This window comes from Camelus dromedarius, chromosome 6, assembly GCF_036321535.1.
Source record: "Camelus dromedarius isolate mCamDro1 chromosome 6, mCamDro1.pat, whole genome shotgun sequence".
In the NCBI taxonomy this organism is placed as follows: domain Eukaryota; kingdom Metazoa; phylum Chordata; class Mammalia; order Artiodactyla; family Camelidae; genus Camelus; species Camelus dromedarius.
Window position 1 is genome coordinate 16974421 of NC_087441.1, and position 16662 is coordinate 16991082.

At 36.1% G+C, this 16662-nt stretch overlaps 1 protein-coding gene across 1 annotated transcript in view; it reads right to left on the minus strand.

Moving 5' to 3' along the window:
* Nucleotides 1-16662, minus strand: part of ADGB (androglobin) — a 146875-nt gene that overhangs the window by 71707 nt on the left and 58506 nt on the right. Inside the window, exons 11-14 of the mRNA XM_064486604.1 lie at nt 15045-15219; nt 12017-12107; nt 7487-7616; nt 271-304 (exon numbers count right to left, since the gene is read on the minus strand). Coding sequence (XP_064342674.1) covers nt 271-304; nt 7487-7616; nt 12017-12107; nt 15045-15219 — 430 coding nt within the window. The remainder of the gene's footprint in view (nt 1-270; nt 305-7486; nt 7617-12016; nt 12108-15044; nt 15220-16662) is intronic.

A 16662-nucleotide genomic window follows, 5' to 3' on the forward strand; every position in this document is an offset into this window, starting at 1 on the left:
TAACATGCATGCATTAAAAACACATGAATGTTACTCATGGGACTTTAATCAGATTGTTTTCTATTTTGATTTTAAGCTTGAATTTAACAAGTGAGATTATCTGATTTTTCTAGCGCAGAGAAGATTAGACTCAGCACATCAGAGGAGGCACTGGAGGGAGTCTGCTGAGAGCCAAAAGAAGGGAGAGCTAAAAGCTGTCAAGGAGCAAGAGACCCCTTTGTGCTTTGATGTCTGCTAAAAAAAAAAGTCATGAGAAGGTTATTAATTTACCTTTTCCAAGTACAGCTTGTGAAGCAACATGACCCTGTGAATTGAAAGGACCACATTAAGAAACCATTTATAAATTCAACGAGACATCATAGCTCTCTAAAGCACCACAGTTTTTAAAAGAGTTAATACTATCTTTTAAATATTGAAGAAATAGATTTCTTCAAATACTTACTAAAACATAACAGCAAAACAGAATTTGTTTTTAACCTTGAAATTCAAAGGATGTGAATTTACTTAAACAATTGGCTGAGAGTTTAAGTTCGTTAACATTAAAATACAGAACATGTAAGCTTATTAAATGTTTGAATCTTATAATAAAAGTAAAATAAAACAATAGTATCCCCAACTAGGTATATTACTTGGTATGAGGCATCTGTCCAGAATGCAGATTGAGTAAAATGAGATTAGAATTGGCAATTAGTATAAAGAAACTAGAAAGGATTATTTCAAATTATAAAGATGGTGTCTCAAATTTTTAACAGGGAAAATAAGTTAAATTCACATGTACAACTCTTTTATCTCTGGAACAATTAAAATAAGTATAAGAGATAAAATGGTATAAATGTGTACAGACTGATGATGGGGGATGTCAACAATATTTTGGATGGTGTAAAGCTGGTGAAGGAGATAACAGAGTAGAGTAACTGAATACTAAGTGCTAGTGAGAAGCGAGCCCATCCATGCCTTAGGACCCCAGAAACAATTAGCAGGCACTGCAGAAAGAGAGAATGAGACACAGGCTGAAAATACACGAGTGGGTTGAATGTCGATTCTTCTCCTGAATCCTTTCTGGTTTAGCATCTATCCTTCTTCTGCCTAAACAGGACACTGGGAGTTGTTTCAAGTGGAGAAATTAAATGAGAAATCTCCAGATCTGGGTTCACAGATACTGTGGGAAGCAAGAGAGGAGAGGAATTAAATGACCATCAAAATACTGAACTTTGTGACTTAGGAACTCTGTGCTGCTTGGCTTTAATAACTGGTGGATAAGGCTATAACAATCCTTATGACCACATTCCACTCCAGTAGGGAGATTAGAGGACCCTTAACTTGAGAAACTGAACGGAGCAGGGGGAAAATCCTCAGGAAATCTGATATTTGGAGCTAGTCCCACCCCCAAATGAAGCTCATTTATCCCCAATTACCTCAAATTAAAGCCACTAGTTGACAGACTCTATCATTCCATAAAGCGTCTTCTGATCAGCAGTTCTTTAATGTCATAAATTCCTTAAAGACTTATGCACAATAATGCATTGCCAGATAATTGAGGAAAGCATCTCACATAAAAGAAACTAATGGGTATGGGTGGGAAGATTCATAGGAAATAAACAATAATATAGGAAGAAAATTTTTGTTAGTAATATCTGAAAGATAAGAGGATATTCATTTATCAAATAATAAACTTCTGCAAAAATACAGTCAAGAATCAGAGAGAGCTCTTAGAAACTAAAAATAGGAAAGTGAAATAAATTCAATAGAAAGTTTGGGCAGTAAAACTGATACAAAAGGCTAAGAGACTGACAATTTTTAGAAGAAAGCATAGGTGAAAAGATTCGTAACACTGGATTTGACATTGATTTCTTAGATATGACAACAAAAACACAGACAGCCAAAGCAAAAATAAATAAATTGGGCTACATAGAAAAAAATCTTCTGTCATTCAATCAATAGTGTGAAAATGCAACCTACAGAAAGGGAGAAATTATTTGCAAATCATATCTGATAAAGGGTTAACATCAAGAATATATAAAGATCTTCTACAAAGAACAACAAAAACAAACAACCCAATTAAAAAATGGGCAAAGGATCTGAACAGATATTTATCCAAAGAAAATATACAAATGAACAAAAAGCACATGGAAATATCCTCAGCATCACACAGGGAAATGCAGAACAAATGGGGTGCTACCCTCATACCCACTGGGATAGCTGCTTTTAAAAAAAACAGGAAATGACAAGTGTCAGTGAGGATGTAGAGAAATTGGAACTTTTGTGCTATCTGGGAATATATAATGTTGAAATTGCTATGAAAAACAGTATGATGGTTCTGGAAGAAACTAAAAGTAAAATTAACATATGGTCCAACAATTCCACATTTATGTATATACCCTCAAATTTGAAGGCAGCATCTGAAACATTTATACACCCATGTTCACAGCAGCCTCATTCACCAAAAGTCCATTGATGAATGTATGGATAAACAAAATACATGCACAATGGAATATTACTCAGCCTTAAAGGAAAGAAATTCTGATACATGATACAACATGGCTGAACTGTGAGGATATGATACTAAGTGAAATAAGCCAGCCACAAAAATACAACACTGTATGATTCCACTTATATGAGTACCTAGAGTAATCAGAATCCTAGAGATAAGATATAGAAGGGTAGTTTTAAGGGGCTGAGGGGAGGGAGGATGGAGAATGGTTTAATGGGTATAAAGTTTTAGTTTTGTAAAATGAAGTTAGTTCTGGAATGAATGAATACATGCACAACAATGTGAATGTATTCAGTATCATTGTTCTAAGAAGAGGAATTGCTTGAGGAAACAGTATAAGAAGATTCTCCAGACTGAAAAACATGAGTTTCCAGGTTGAATGGGCTTATGGAGTACTTAGCACAGTTAATGTAAATATACCCACTTACATGGCCAGTCACTGTAAATTTTCATGATGCCAAGAATGAAAAGAGGGTCTTAAAACTTTCCTGGAGGGAAAAAAGAGCCACACACATACCAAGAATCAGAATATCATCTGTGTTCTTAAGAGCAATGCTTGAAGGTAAGAGACAAAGGATTAAGGAAGAGCTTCAAAATTCTGAAAGAAACAACATCCAAACTGGAATTCCGTAATCCACCAAAGAATCAATCAGGTGAGAGGTTGGAATACAGACCTCTGCAGGCATACAAAGCCTCATAATGTTCACTTCTCATTCATCTTTTCTCAGGAAATACTGGAGATGTGTACCACCCAAATTAGAGGATAAAGGAGGAGGAGAACTTAGTTTCCAAAAATTAGGAAATCATCAGAGGAGAGAGATAAAAGGAAGTCCCATAACGCCAGGTACAAGTTTCCATCAGTTTGAACAAGAGCAACAGAGCAAAAGATTTCTGGGAGTGATGTCTCCAGGAAAACAGTTGGCATTGATAGAATTATCTGACATGTTTGTGTGGTAATTGGTGTCTAGAGAGATTTTCTTTTTCCTTTTTTTTCTATTTCTTTTTCAATGTTTGGGAAGGCCTCTTAAAGTGTCATAGAAAAGTAAACAACAACAAAAAAAGCAGTAATTAGCTTGTACAAAAATTCATATATCAAAAAGAAGTTTGCCTTAGCAGTAATAATCCTTACACAGCTAAAATACTGATTTGACAAAAACTGGTGAAATGAAAAAATCTGGAAGACAGAGGAAAGTGGAGGTATGGGATGGTGAGTGAATACAGGATTTCGGGAGCACTAAATCCTTGTCTTAGTCAAGAAGAGTAAGGAAGTCAGGGAGATGATGTCTAAATTGATAGCTCAAGAAAGAACAGAATTTAGTCATTCAGCTAGGATGTAACAGTGTCTGCCAGATGCCAGGCATCTTTGCAGGTGCTGAGGGAGACACGGTATATGTTACAATCAATATCTCTGCCTTCATAAAGCCTACAGCTTAGAAATATGGAGACACATAGCAGAAGAAACATGTGAATAAAAAAAAGTGATTGACTCTGGGGAGGGAGGCTCAGGGATGAGGGGTAAGGCAGGCTGGCTATTTTTATGATGATCTTTTTGGTAATTTGACTCTTTAAAATTATGGCATACAATAGTCTGAAATTAAAAAAAAAAAAGCTTTAAAAATGTTAAAGTCTATTCATTCTCCTTGCAGGATTTCTCATTTGTTAGTCTTCAATTTTCAACTAATACTAAAAAAAGTTGTTTACCTCTATGTGATGCTGTGCCTTTGGCTATCTTATACCATCTATGGAGGCTGGTAGAAATAAACTATGGTTCATTCACATAGTGAAATATTATGTGACTTTAAGAATAACGACAAGCTTTAGGCATAGTGAAGTTAGCTCCAGTATGCATTAAGGAAAAATTTTTTTAAAAGTTAGGTTTTGAATAGAAGGAGAGTAAATGATGGAATATAGCGTTTTTCTTCATTTATATAAAGACACCACAAAAGTGTCCTACAGAGGGCAGAGCAGTGGAAGTGGGACAGGTACTTACATGGAAAGAAGACATTTTAATGTATGCCTCATAATTTTATTTTTGAACGTGTGACTATATTATCTATTAAATCCCCTTTTACACCCACCACAATGGCAGAAGTTAAAATGTCAGACAATGTATGTGTTGGCCAAAATGTGGTGCAGAGAAACTTCTCATCCAGTACATTTTACAGTAAGGTAAACAGGTGGAATGCCCTGTGCCCCATCAATGATACTCCCAGATTCGTATCCTAGAGCGAATTTCCTAGTCTAGTGTCCACTGAGGCCCATGGTTAAATTTCAGGAATCCATGAACCTGGATGGGTTAAAGATTTTTTTCACATTTAGCTGAAGTTCAGCATGCAGTTTTCTTCGATTATCAATGTATCAATGTAAGTGAGTGGCCACAATGTTATTGCTAATAACTACGACTGTATCCACAAAAGAAATCAAAATATTTTACGTTATATTAGAGTTGTTGCAAACTCTGAGAATGTCATGTATGCTGATCATTACTTTGAAATTACAGCAGTTATCAGGCCCATTGTCAGATTCCATGTGGGCATGTCTTCCTGTCTACAGATAGTCCTGTGATCTGAGCTGGCCAACTACCTGCCAACTATACTTGGCAGTCCTTCGACCACCAAATTCACACAGTGCTAATCCAGACAGCTGTTCTGTTTTCCACTGATCTCTATCACCAATACTCAACTAATACACAGAAAGAAATGCTCTATGTGATTCAGGAAATTGACAAAGGGAGACATAACACGTAAAAGTTTACAAACCGCAGAACTACGGAAACTCTTGCACGTGTAAACAGGCACATTCAAGAGCAATCATGGGGGAGGGTATAGCTCAGCGGTAGAGTGCATGCTTAGCATGCACAAGGTCCTGGGTTCAATCACCAGTACCTCCACTAAAAAATAAAATAAAATAAAAAATTAATTTAAAAATCCATAAAGAAATCTAGTTACCTCCCCCCAAAACACAGTAATCAAAACAGCATGGTATTGGTACAAAAACAGACATATGGACCAATGGAACAGAATAGAGAGCCCAGAAATGAACCCACAAACTTTTGGTCAACTAATCTTCAACAAAGGAGGCAAGACTATACAATGGAATAAAGACAGTCTCTTCAACAAATGGTGTTGGGAAAACTGGACAGCAGCATGTAAATCAGTGAAGTTAGAACACTTCCTTACACCATACACAAAAATCAACTCAAAATGGATCAAAGACTTAAACATAAGACAAGATACAATAAACCTCCTAGAAGAAAATATAGGGAAAACATTATCTGACATACATCTCAAAAATGTTCTCCTAGGGCAGTCTACAAAAGCAATAGAAATAAAAGCAAGAATAAACAAATGGGACCTAGTTAAACTTACAAGCTTCTGCACAGCAAAGAAAACCATAAGTAAAACAAAACGACAACCTACGGAATGGGAGAAAATTTTTGCAAATGAAACCAACAAAGGCTTGATCTCCAGAATATATAAGCAGCTCATATGACTTAATAAGAAAGAAACAAAGAACCCAATCCAAAAATGGGCAGAAGATCTAAACAAGCAATTCTGCAAGGAAGAAATACAAATGATCAATAGGCACATGAAAAAATGCTCAATATCACTAATTATCAGAGAAATGCAAATCAAAACTACAATGAGGTATCACCTCACACCAGTCAGAATGGCCATCATTCAAAAATCCACAAATGACAAATGCTGGAGAGGCTGTGGAGAAAAGGGAACTCTCCTACACTGCTGGTGGGAATGCAGTTTGGTGCAGCCACTGTGGAAAACAGTATGGAGATTCCTCAAAAGACTAGGAATAGACTTACCATATAACCCAGGAATCCCACTCCTGGGCATATATCCAGAAGGAATCCTACTTCAAAAAGACACCTGCATCCCAATGTTCATAGCAGCACTATTTACAATAGCCAAGACATGGAAATAGCCTAAATGTCCATCACCAGATGACTGGATAAAGAAGAGGTGGTATATTTATACAATGGAATACTACTCAGCCATAAAAACCGACAACATAATGCCATTTCCAGCAACATGGATGTTCCTGGAGAATGTCTTTCTAAGTGAAGTAAGCCAGAAGGAGAAAGAAAGATACCATATGAGATTGCTCATATGTGGAATCTAAAATAAAAAAGATACAAAATAAATACAAAACAGAAACAGACTTATAGACATAGAATACAAACTTGTGGTTGCCAAGGGGGCGGGGGATGGGAAGGGACAGAATGGGATTTCAAAATTTGTAGATACTGACAGGCATATATAGAATATGATCAACAAGATTATACGGTATAGCACAAGGAAATATATACAAGATCTTGTGGTAGCTCACAGCGAAAAAGAGCATGACAATGAACATATGTATGTTCATGTATGACTGAAAAATTGTGCTCTACACTGGAATTTGACACAACATTGTAAAATGACTATAACTCAATTAAAAAATGTTTTAAAAAAAAAGAGCAATCATGGTATCTCTGCTCACAACAGTAAGAAACAAAAAGCAATCAAGGTAGCCATTAACACTGTGAAAGATTGTTTTCAAATGGCAGACTAGTTAGGCATTAAATACCTTTGGCCAGTGAAATGAATGAACTGTGACACGCAGCAAAAGAGACAAATATCACAAACAATGTTAAAAAGTCCCAGAATTAATATGAGTCCACTTAAATAAAATGACGTAACAATTAAGCTAAGCTGTGTATTGTTCATAAACATATCCATAATTGGCAAAATGAGAAGACCGTGGAGTTGACTAACACCCAACTCCGAATGGCAGATGGGAGACACAACTCTGAAGAGACAGACGAGAGACTCCTGCAAAAGATGAATATCCCATTTTCTAATCTAGAAGATGGGTACAAAAGAAGCTTATTCTCGGAGTATTCTTTATTCTGCTCAAATGCATTTATGTATATTTCAAAATAGAAAAAAAAAATTTCCTAATTAAAAATTGGGCTAATAATAAGAGTAACACAGTTACCTGAGATGCAGTTCCCGTCGATTGATTTAAGTCTACCTGGTTATAGACTGAAGATTCATCATTTTCAGTAAGGGGAGATAAACCAGATCCTGGAAGCACCCCTTTCTTAATAAAGGATCGCACAAAATGACTAATGGAGGAAGAAAAAAACTTCTGTTATCTTAATTTTTGTTTTAAACTACTAATAAATAACTACAGTTTTTTATTGGGATATCATTGACATGACATTATATTAGTTTCAGCTACACGGCATGACTGTTCAATATTTGTATACAGAGCAAAATGGTAAAGCAAGTCTGGTTAATACGCATCACCACAGGTCGTCACATCTGGTTTTCCTTGCGATGAGAACTTTTAATATACAATACAGTAGTATTAATTAGAGTTACCATGCTGTACATAACATCCCCAGGACTTACTTATTTTATAACTGGAAGTTTGTATCTTTTGACTTCCTTCACCCTTTTCAGCCACTCCCACCCCTGCCTCCAGGAACCACCAATATGTTCTCCTGTTCTCTGTATCGATGAGTTTGTTTGTTTGGAGTCCACGTATAAGTGAGATCATATGGTATTTGTCTTTCGCTGTCTGACTTATTTCACTTGGCATAATGTCCTCAAGATCCATCTATAATGTCACAAATGGCAAGATTTCCTTCTTTTTTTAATGGCCGAATAGTAGTCCATTGTATATTAACGTTTTGTCAACAACAGAGAGTTCTGATTTTGTTCATTTTATCATCCTCATTCTTTTACAACCAGTACTTTTTTTTTTTGTCTCGTGTTAAAAAACATTTAATTGTTTTATATACTACTGAAGAAATATTCTCCATCAGTCAATGCACTGGCTAAAATTTTTCCGGAACACCATTTATTTTAAAGCTATGGTAGTCATCTTTGAATGCTGATGATCAGAACACAAAGGAATCTGATGTTCAGAATTGATTTAATTAAGTATCAGAGTAATGTATCAGCGAAATGGGGCTCAGAGTCAGAAATTTAATTGCGAGTGTTGAGCACTTGAGTTTACAACTGTGAAATTTATACTAGTTACCCCAAGAGCACAGTATTTTCTTTCAAGTTATTGCCAATATGACCCCAAATCAACATTGCCACAGCTAGAAGTTTATGGATAAATAAAAAGACATTTGTTATAGTACATATATTTTAGGTAAGTGTGTTTCAAAGATAAAATTGAATTTCATGTAGACAGAACTTCCTAAACTTTCGAATTTTCTCTTGCTAGTGTTCCGTAAAACTTAGTTCACCTCAGGCTAAATGGCGCTGGTTTACCTGGAACTGCCACTAGAGGGCAGCACACACATATTTGTGAGGCTGATTCTCTCAAACAAGGCTGGGAGACAGGAATGGGCAAAACTGGCACGTTGTTGCTACAGTGACAGTGTCCCTAGGAAAGGCAGCTGTGATAGCAGTCACTCTCCAGGGCTCGACAAAGAACGGGCTTGCTCTTATGTTGACCTGAGACTCCTGACTCTACAGCAGTTAGGGGGGATGAAATGCCATTCACAGATTTTGGCTTTTGGCTCTGCCATAGAATGGATATGCCAGGGAATTCACAACAGGTTCAGTCAGTGAATAGATTAGTTGAATCCAATCAAGTGTCACCACTTGGACTTGGGTTATAGCATTTCATCCACCTCAATTGGGTAAAAAAACTGAAAGAGGGCATAAGAAAATCAAGTAAGGGAGTAACAAGGGAAGTTCAAGTTATGACACCAACCCACTTGTGGTCCCTGTTGGCACAGAGGTCCTAGAAGTCTGGGTGTGACATATTGAAGTGTGAGAAAATTTGTCCTGGGGGTCTGCAGCTCTGCTTTTTACAATCCACAAAATTCATGAGTAGGATGTGATCTCAATCAGCTGAGAGATAATCAAAAATTATTTGGAATGGTAAAATCATCTTAATGAGTAACACTAAGTACATAACTAACTAGAAAAACTATAAACCATTAGTATGTTTATGCTGAGTTTATGAAAATTTTGTCCACATGTGGTATTTTGTATTTGTAACACCTGAAAAAGTGCAGCATATTACATAATTCAACAAATTAAGATATAAAATATATAAAGCCTTATATTTAATTTTAGTTTTATGATTAAGTTATAGGGATAAGAAAAAATTTAAAACTAATAGTATGCATAGGAAAGATCAAGGTTCTCAAAATACATCATTTTGATTATTTCAACTTTTCATGATGATTTACATATTTGGCAAGATTTCATTTGTTATGATTTTTGGCTTTTAAAGTGCTTAAGGTAAAAATAAAATAGTAGTGTTGTAAATGCAATTTAAAATGTTTAAATTCAGCTAACTAAATTTACTTAAAACTTTTATAGAAATTAATAATTTGTGTATGAAATTAGATTTTTTTATAAGTTAAAACGGAAGTTTAAGGAAAATAACGTAACAGAACACATTTTTAAAACCAACATAGCAGCAAATTGCCTTTTCTGCTTATAACGCTGTCCCTCACGGACTGACAGGGCTAACTGCTGTGTTTGTCCCCTCGTGCTGCCTGCGGGTCCCTCCTCATCTACTTTTCAGTGTTCAATTATTGATGCATAGGACTAACAAGTGCCTTAAAGATAAAAAGATTTGAATAATACTTCTAATATTTTCAACTTAACTAGAGCCCACAAAATGTAAATTAACTGTGTAGGATGTAGAGGTTCTCAAAGTAGGACAGTACAATGAAAAGACTTCTAAATTTTGACTGCTTGTCTTCATCACCTTATATTCTTATCATGGATTTTAATATATCCTAGGGAAGGATAAACCCTATCTGATGGTCACTGCATCTGTGACCTACAGTACAAGCCACTCAAAAATTTTAACGAAGTTTAAAAAACATTCAAAAAAGTACACAGATAGTAAGTGTAAAACTTGCTGAAAAATCACCTAGTAAACGTGGCCAGATCACCATTATTCAGATCGAGAGGTATTAATGTTACCGGAGCCCCACAAGCCCTGCCAGATGTGCTTCCTAATCACGGCCAGGCCAGCACTCCTCACCACAGGTAACCACAGGTAAACATCATAAGACTTCCAGGGGGAGGGTACAGCTCACTGGTAGAGTGCACGCCTAGCATGCATGAGGTCCTGGGTTCGATCCCCAGAACCTCTGGTAAATAAAGAAATACATAAATGAATCTAATCCCCCCAGAGAAACCCCCAAAACATAAGGCCTCCAACACCATATATTGCTTTTCTTTTTTTAATGTATATGAATAAAATAATTGAAAATAAACTGCATACTATTTATACCAGATTTCTTTGGTCTAATATTTTTGTGTGTGACACTTACCCATGTGGACTTGTGTAGCTGTATTTCTTTAACTTTACATCTCTGTATTATTGTATCATGTTTGTCTTTGGTTTTACTATGATGTATCTGTCTAGCTGCTGTTTTCATCATATTTACATCCCTTGACATTTTTCAGAACTTTATGAACCTTCACTTGATTTTTTTTCAGCTTTTGGGATAATATTGGCCATTATACTTTTATTTCACAATTATTCCGCAAACTCTCTATCCGCTACCGCTGAGACCCACTTGAAAGTACGTTGGTCTTTTTCAACTTGTCTTATAAGCCTCTTACTGTACTTCTCATTTTTTTTTTTTTTTTTTGGTCTCCATACATCAGTCTGGATTTTATCTTCTGACCTATTTTCCATTTTGCTAATTGTCTTTTTTTGCTGTATCTAATCAGTAATTAAACACATCTATTGAATTTTTAATTTCAGTTATTGCATTCCTTGGTTCTAGAGTCCCTATTTGATTTTTTAAAACCATTTTATATACTATTTTTTAATTTTTATATTTTACAACTTTATTGAGGAATAATTGAAGTACAATTAACTGCACAAATTCAAATAAATTTGATAATCCTTGATACATGTATGTACCCATGTATTGGTTACCACTTGCTATGTAACATCACCACACTTTCAGTGTTAATAATCATACCCTCTTCACATTAATGCCGCTTGTGGACGTCCTTTTCACCTCTATGAACGCATTAAAAACTTCAGATCCAGGAACATAGTCTTTCTTTCCATCCCTATCGTCCTATTGAAATGTTAGTACATATGGATTCTTCCTTTTTTTTTCCTTCATTGTCTTTGTTGTTGTATTTAATTAGCACTTTTTTTTCCCTCCATCAGTGACAAATTTCATCTCCTAGTTTTCTATGACAATCATCTGATATTGTGATTTAATTATCAGGTAATAACCAAAAAACATTCACCAGTCCTAAAATTTAAAGAAAAACAGAATACTTTGTTGTTCTAAGACAGAAGCCAACACTGTAAAGCCAGACATATTTAGGCCTATTTTGATCAATTCAAAATTTATCTTAACTATTACTATGAAATAGAGCTTGAAAATTTTGTCTTCCTATAATCATTTAGTACATTTGTTGCCAAAGCATATGTTTTTAACTGCACAAGTCATAAAGTACTTCATCTGTTAACAAGATGTATTTGTGGGAAAGAATGCTATATACTTACGTCTCTGTTGGAATTGTAAACGGAGTCATTCTATAATTCAAAAACGGACTTGAAATCTCAAGAAACTGTTCAGGCTTCTTTATTACTGTTTCTAAAAAGAAAAAAGTAGTATGATGAATGCATTTTTTTTTTTACTCTTCCTAGATTATATGTAGATTTTAACATTTAATGCAGTACTGATTAGATGAACTATTTACCCAGCAAATTTCAATACAGTTAGATAGAAATGCACTAGGATACATGAAGTTTTTTCTTTTTATTGAAAGGGCTTTATAGATCCTGCCAATAGTAAGATTTCTTTAGTCTACTTCTCAGTTGCTTTCCAGATTTACAACGTAAAGCAGTAAGTCTCAAAGGAGGAAGTTAGCAATGTTTTCTAGAGTTATTACTTGGCACATGCTGCTATTTTGAGTACACAAATGACTTTCTATAAAAGTCTTTTACTAAAAAATGTGTTATTTTAGTTAACGTCTACAACACAATTGCTCAGGACATGAAAAAAAAATGTGGACTAATGTATGGTGATAGAATTGGAAAAACAGAAAATGTAACAAAGTAAAGGTCGTAAGTAGAAAAGAAAGCAGTAGGTCGAGAAAAGAGTTGTGTATATTCTTAAAGGAGTCTGAAGCTGATATAGAAGTAAATTCTCAACGGATAAGGCATACACTCCATTAAATTAAACATTAGGCATGATTATTTTAACAAAAGCTCCTGCAACAGTGGAAAGGATGCCCACTGGATGAAAAAAAAAAATGTGAGACTCTGACACAGTGACTATGACACATGACTTTCTTGTGCTTGTTTTGAGATAATCTCCAAATTGATCTTTCTCCATCTCCTGTGAATTCCCCTTTAAATATTAAACCCAATGGAGAGAAGAAAGACAACTACATGGTGAGCCTCGAGTGGGACATTGCAGTTGTGGAATCCCACCAATCCTAGATTTTCTTCCCCAGCTGGCAACAGAGCTGTCACTTACATAGAATTGCATAACGGTCAGCAGTAAAATAAAGAAAAACTGTATGTTCAGTATTTTTCCTTTCATTTAGCTATTTCTGATGCTCTGAACAAAGACCTGTTTTAAGTGTGGCTCTTTGCATTTAACTGAAATATAGCATTTAAAAGTAAAAGGTTTTCTTTCAAGCATCATGTGAAAAGCTGATCTTTGGCTGGAAAGACAAAAGAGGCCAGGAAGGAAGGAGGGAAGGGGAGGAGGGAGAGAGGGAAACTGGAAAGTTCCTGTAACTGAAAGCAGCAGCTGGTGTTCTGTTGGCACCAACAGCCTATTGCAGAAACTCAAGGAAGGTAAAGAAATAACTGAAATAATCAAGTAGGAGGCAGAGAGGCAGACACATCTAATAATAATCTAAAAAAAAAAAAAATGAACTGACCATTTCTCCTTTCCATCTAAACCAGATATTTCTTTAATCTTTGTTCTTTTCTGGCAAGGATAAAACATGTTGTGCTAGAATATCTTTGCTACCAGCTGTACTGGTTGTATCAATGTAGGCAGAAAGCGAATGTGAGGAAAATTACACGGTTAACAGTTATTTTTATCTTAAAAACATGTAAATTATGATTGGAAGTAGGAGGCAAGGAACAGGTAAATATTCCAGTCTCTGTGGCTTTTGTAGTGGTAGGATCCTGAGTACCACTGAGACCCACATATTACACTGTGACTCAGATATGGGTCTCTTGTTCCCTACAAAGAAGGGTCAACAACACTTGAATTGGTAGCAGGAGCCACAGCAAGCATTGCCAAGAAGGGTACAAGCCATGGTTCAAGGGACCAACCACTCAAAGCACATTTATTTATAAGCTTCGCAGCGATGCCTTCAGTAAACTGGCATTAGCTGTGTTCATTGTGGCCTCGACTTCATTGTTCATTCAGGTGACAGGTCTGTGAACTCTAATGCAATAATGTCTAGAATGTGATGACATGTTACTGGATGGAGATACCATGAGAAGATAATGACGTACCGGAAAAGGCAACAGAAGAAAATGCAAAAGCAAAGAAATGAACCCCAAAGAGGTAACAACAACAACAAAAAAGCTGGTTTTGAACAAAAATAATTTAAGCTTTTCAGAATGGGAAATATATATACACACAGACACACATGCACATCTATAATCTACAGCGCCCAACTCTTTATCATCCTTCATTAAACTGGAAGTGTAAATTAGCTACGGAAAGGCTATGTATGTGAATCAACAAAAATAAATTGAGTTATTCTGCTAGGGATCAGTTTTTAATTATTAGTTTTTCTTTTTTTTAATCTCCTCTCCTCATGTCCGTGCTTCTGCTTTCACACTGATGTTTCATTTATGGTCTCGCACCATCCTCTCGCCATCTTGGTCTCTGTTTCACTCAGACATGGCGCTGATGGAAAAAGGAGTGAAAATGAAGACTTGTAGAGAAAAAGGTTGAAGGAGTGAAGAATTAGACATGGATTGTGAGGAATTTAGAAATGAAAGGTGAGAAGAAGAACAAGATGGGAACTGTCCCCCTGCCCCATCCTCAGCCTGTGTGAATCGTTTAATTCTGAGCACAGGTGCCGTTCACTGGCTGTATGATGGTACTAATGCAGGAACCCACCCAGGGTGGAAGTTCTGGTCCTAGAGGACTTTCAGACAGCAATCGGTTAATTCAAAGACTCGTCCTACAGAGTCCTCTAGAATGATTTCCAGGTTAGAAATTCACACCAGTGGCTTAACATGTACGCTATTTAAGTTTCTCTGTTATTTACTACAAACCATGTTTCTATCACAATTATGATCACCATGCCATCACCCCCAAAATGGCCTTCATAAATGCCAGTTTAGATGTGAAAGCCAAACTGCTTGGCTTCTGAGATATGCAGAGTTAATCATTTAAAGATACCAAATTTGGATATAAAATTAAATGACAGCGTTAGGTGCAATTCTGGGTGGTTTGCCTTGATATCTCTCTCTCATTACAAAGGAAACTATTAGAACTTCATAGAGAGAAGTGTTAACAAGGAAGACTTTCAGACAGCACGAACCATACCTTGAGCTTCATCTGTTATGACAGTTTCTTTTTTTTGACGAAGGAGTTTCCAGGAAGGTACAGGAGGTGGTTTCGGCGGTGCTATCAGGGGACAAGACCTAGTTCTTGTCACCAGCAGAGGATGGCTACAGATGTGGGAAAGCCCGTACTCTCTAAGTTTCTCAGCAGAATCAGCCTGAAAGGTGGAAGGCAGATTTAAAAGGATTCTTGCATGTACTTCATGCAGTTAAGATAACACTTTTTGCCCTTATGAAAATACTATCACCACTGGAGAGATACAGTAGTAATTGGGAAAAAAACAACCACCCATATTTCTACCTCCCTTAACATAGGCACTAAGACTCTTGGTATTTCTTTCCACCTTTTAATTTATCTGGGGCCTCATTTCTTTACTTACAAAATGAGAGACCAGAACCAGAAGCCACTTTTCAGTTTTAAAAGTTTAAGATTCTATGAGACTGCAGAAGTCTTAGTATATCCGTTTCCGTCCAGAACGAATCAACTGTTATTTTTATAGGTTAAAGCTTTGATGCAAGTTCTTAACATGTCAAGTTTTTATCTGTTTGTTTGTTTTTGGTATCAGCAATTGCTACATAGTGTTTGAAAAATCCCACTGCACATGGTGTGTCAGGTCCATATCGGGTCCGTGAGGATAAGCGGTTGCCTTGTCAACTGTTTGTGTCCTCAAGCCTAAACAGCAGCTCCCCTGCAGGAAACCCTCATGAGCACTCCTGACAATGGAGGCGTTCATCAAAGAACTGAGAACAGAGGCTGCCCTGTGTCCTGCCAAGTCAAGTAATTTCCCAGGCAGACGTTTCCCATGTTCGACTGTTCAGATCTCCTGATGCCAGTCGGCTTTGGAACAATTCAGAATAATATTTAAGGAGACAAACAGTTACTGATTGATGGCCATGAAATACACCATAACTAATCAAAGTGTATGTGAAAGTTAAAGTCATATATACCTTAGTCACATTTGGATGTTCAGTATAAATGTTGAAACATTGAAAGTACAGTAAAACATGAACTACATTAAAGTCAGTTTGGCCCATAACTACTTTTCTTCCTAATGATTTTGCATCATTGATTTCTGTGCAAATAGAAATGTTTGAAAATGCAGATTTATAAAGCAGTCATTTAAATTGGGATCAGAAGCCCACCAGTTAGCTTGTTCCAAATTACTGCCTCAGCTAGAACATGCCTTGCTCTAGGGAATACTTTGTTATAGTCCGAACGATAGCTCAGTCTGGGAGGCACAAAACAGGTGGGGGTGTCCGTGAGCTAGGACAATTCTTTCTGAATTCAGAGATTAATTAATGAGTGTAATAACTGATAATTATAAGAAAGAGTTAGTGAATTTTTAAGTCCAAAAAAAGCCATTAAAAGCATTATAAATATACGAAATAAAGAGAAAGTGCTTTAAGTTTTTTTTTTTTTTAAGGCCTAATTCAAAAGTAGAGGAAATTGTCACATCCTCTTTTTCTCTTTTGTGAATATTAGCAATTCACTGAAAAAAAAATCAGAAACATCTGGAATTATGCCTTGCTGTGGCTTAAATTTTTTTCATAGCTGTTGTAAAAGCTAAACCTTTTTGTACAACTTTAACCCTGTCAAATTT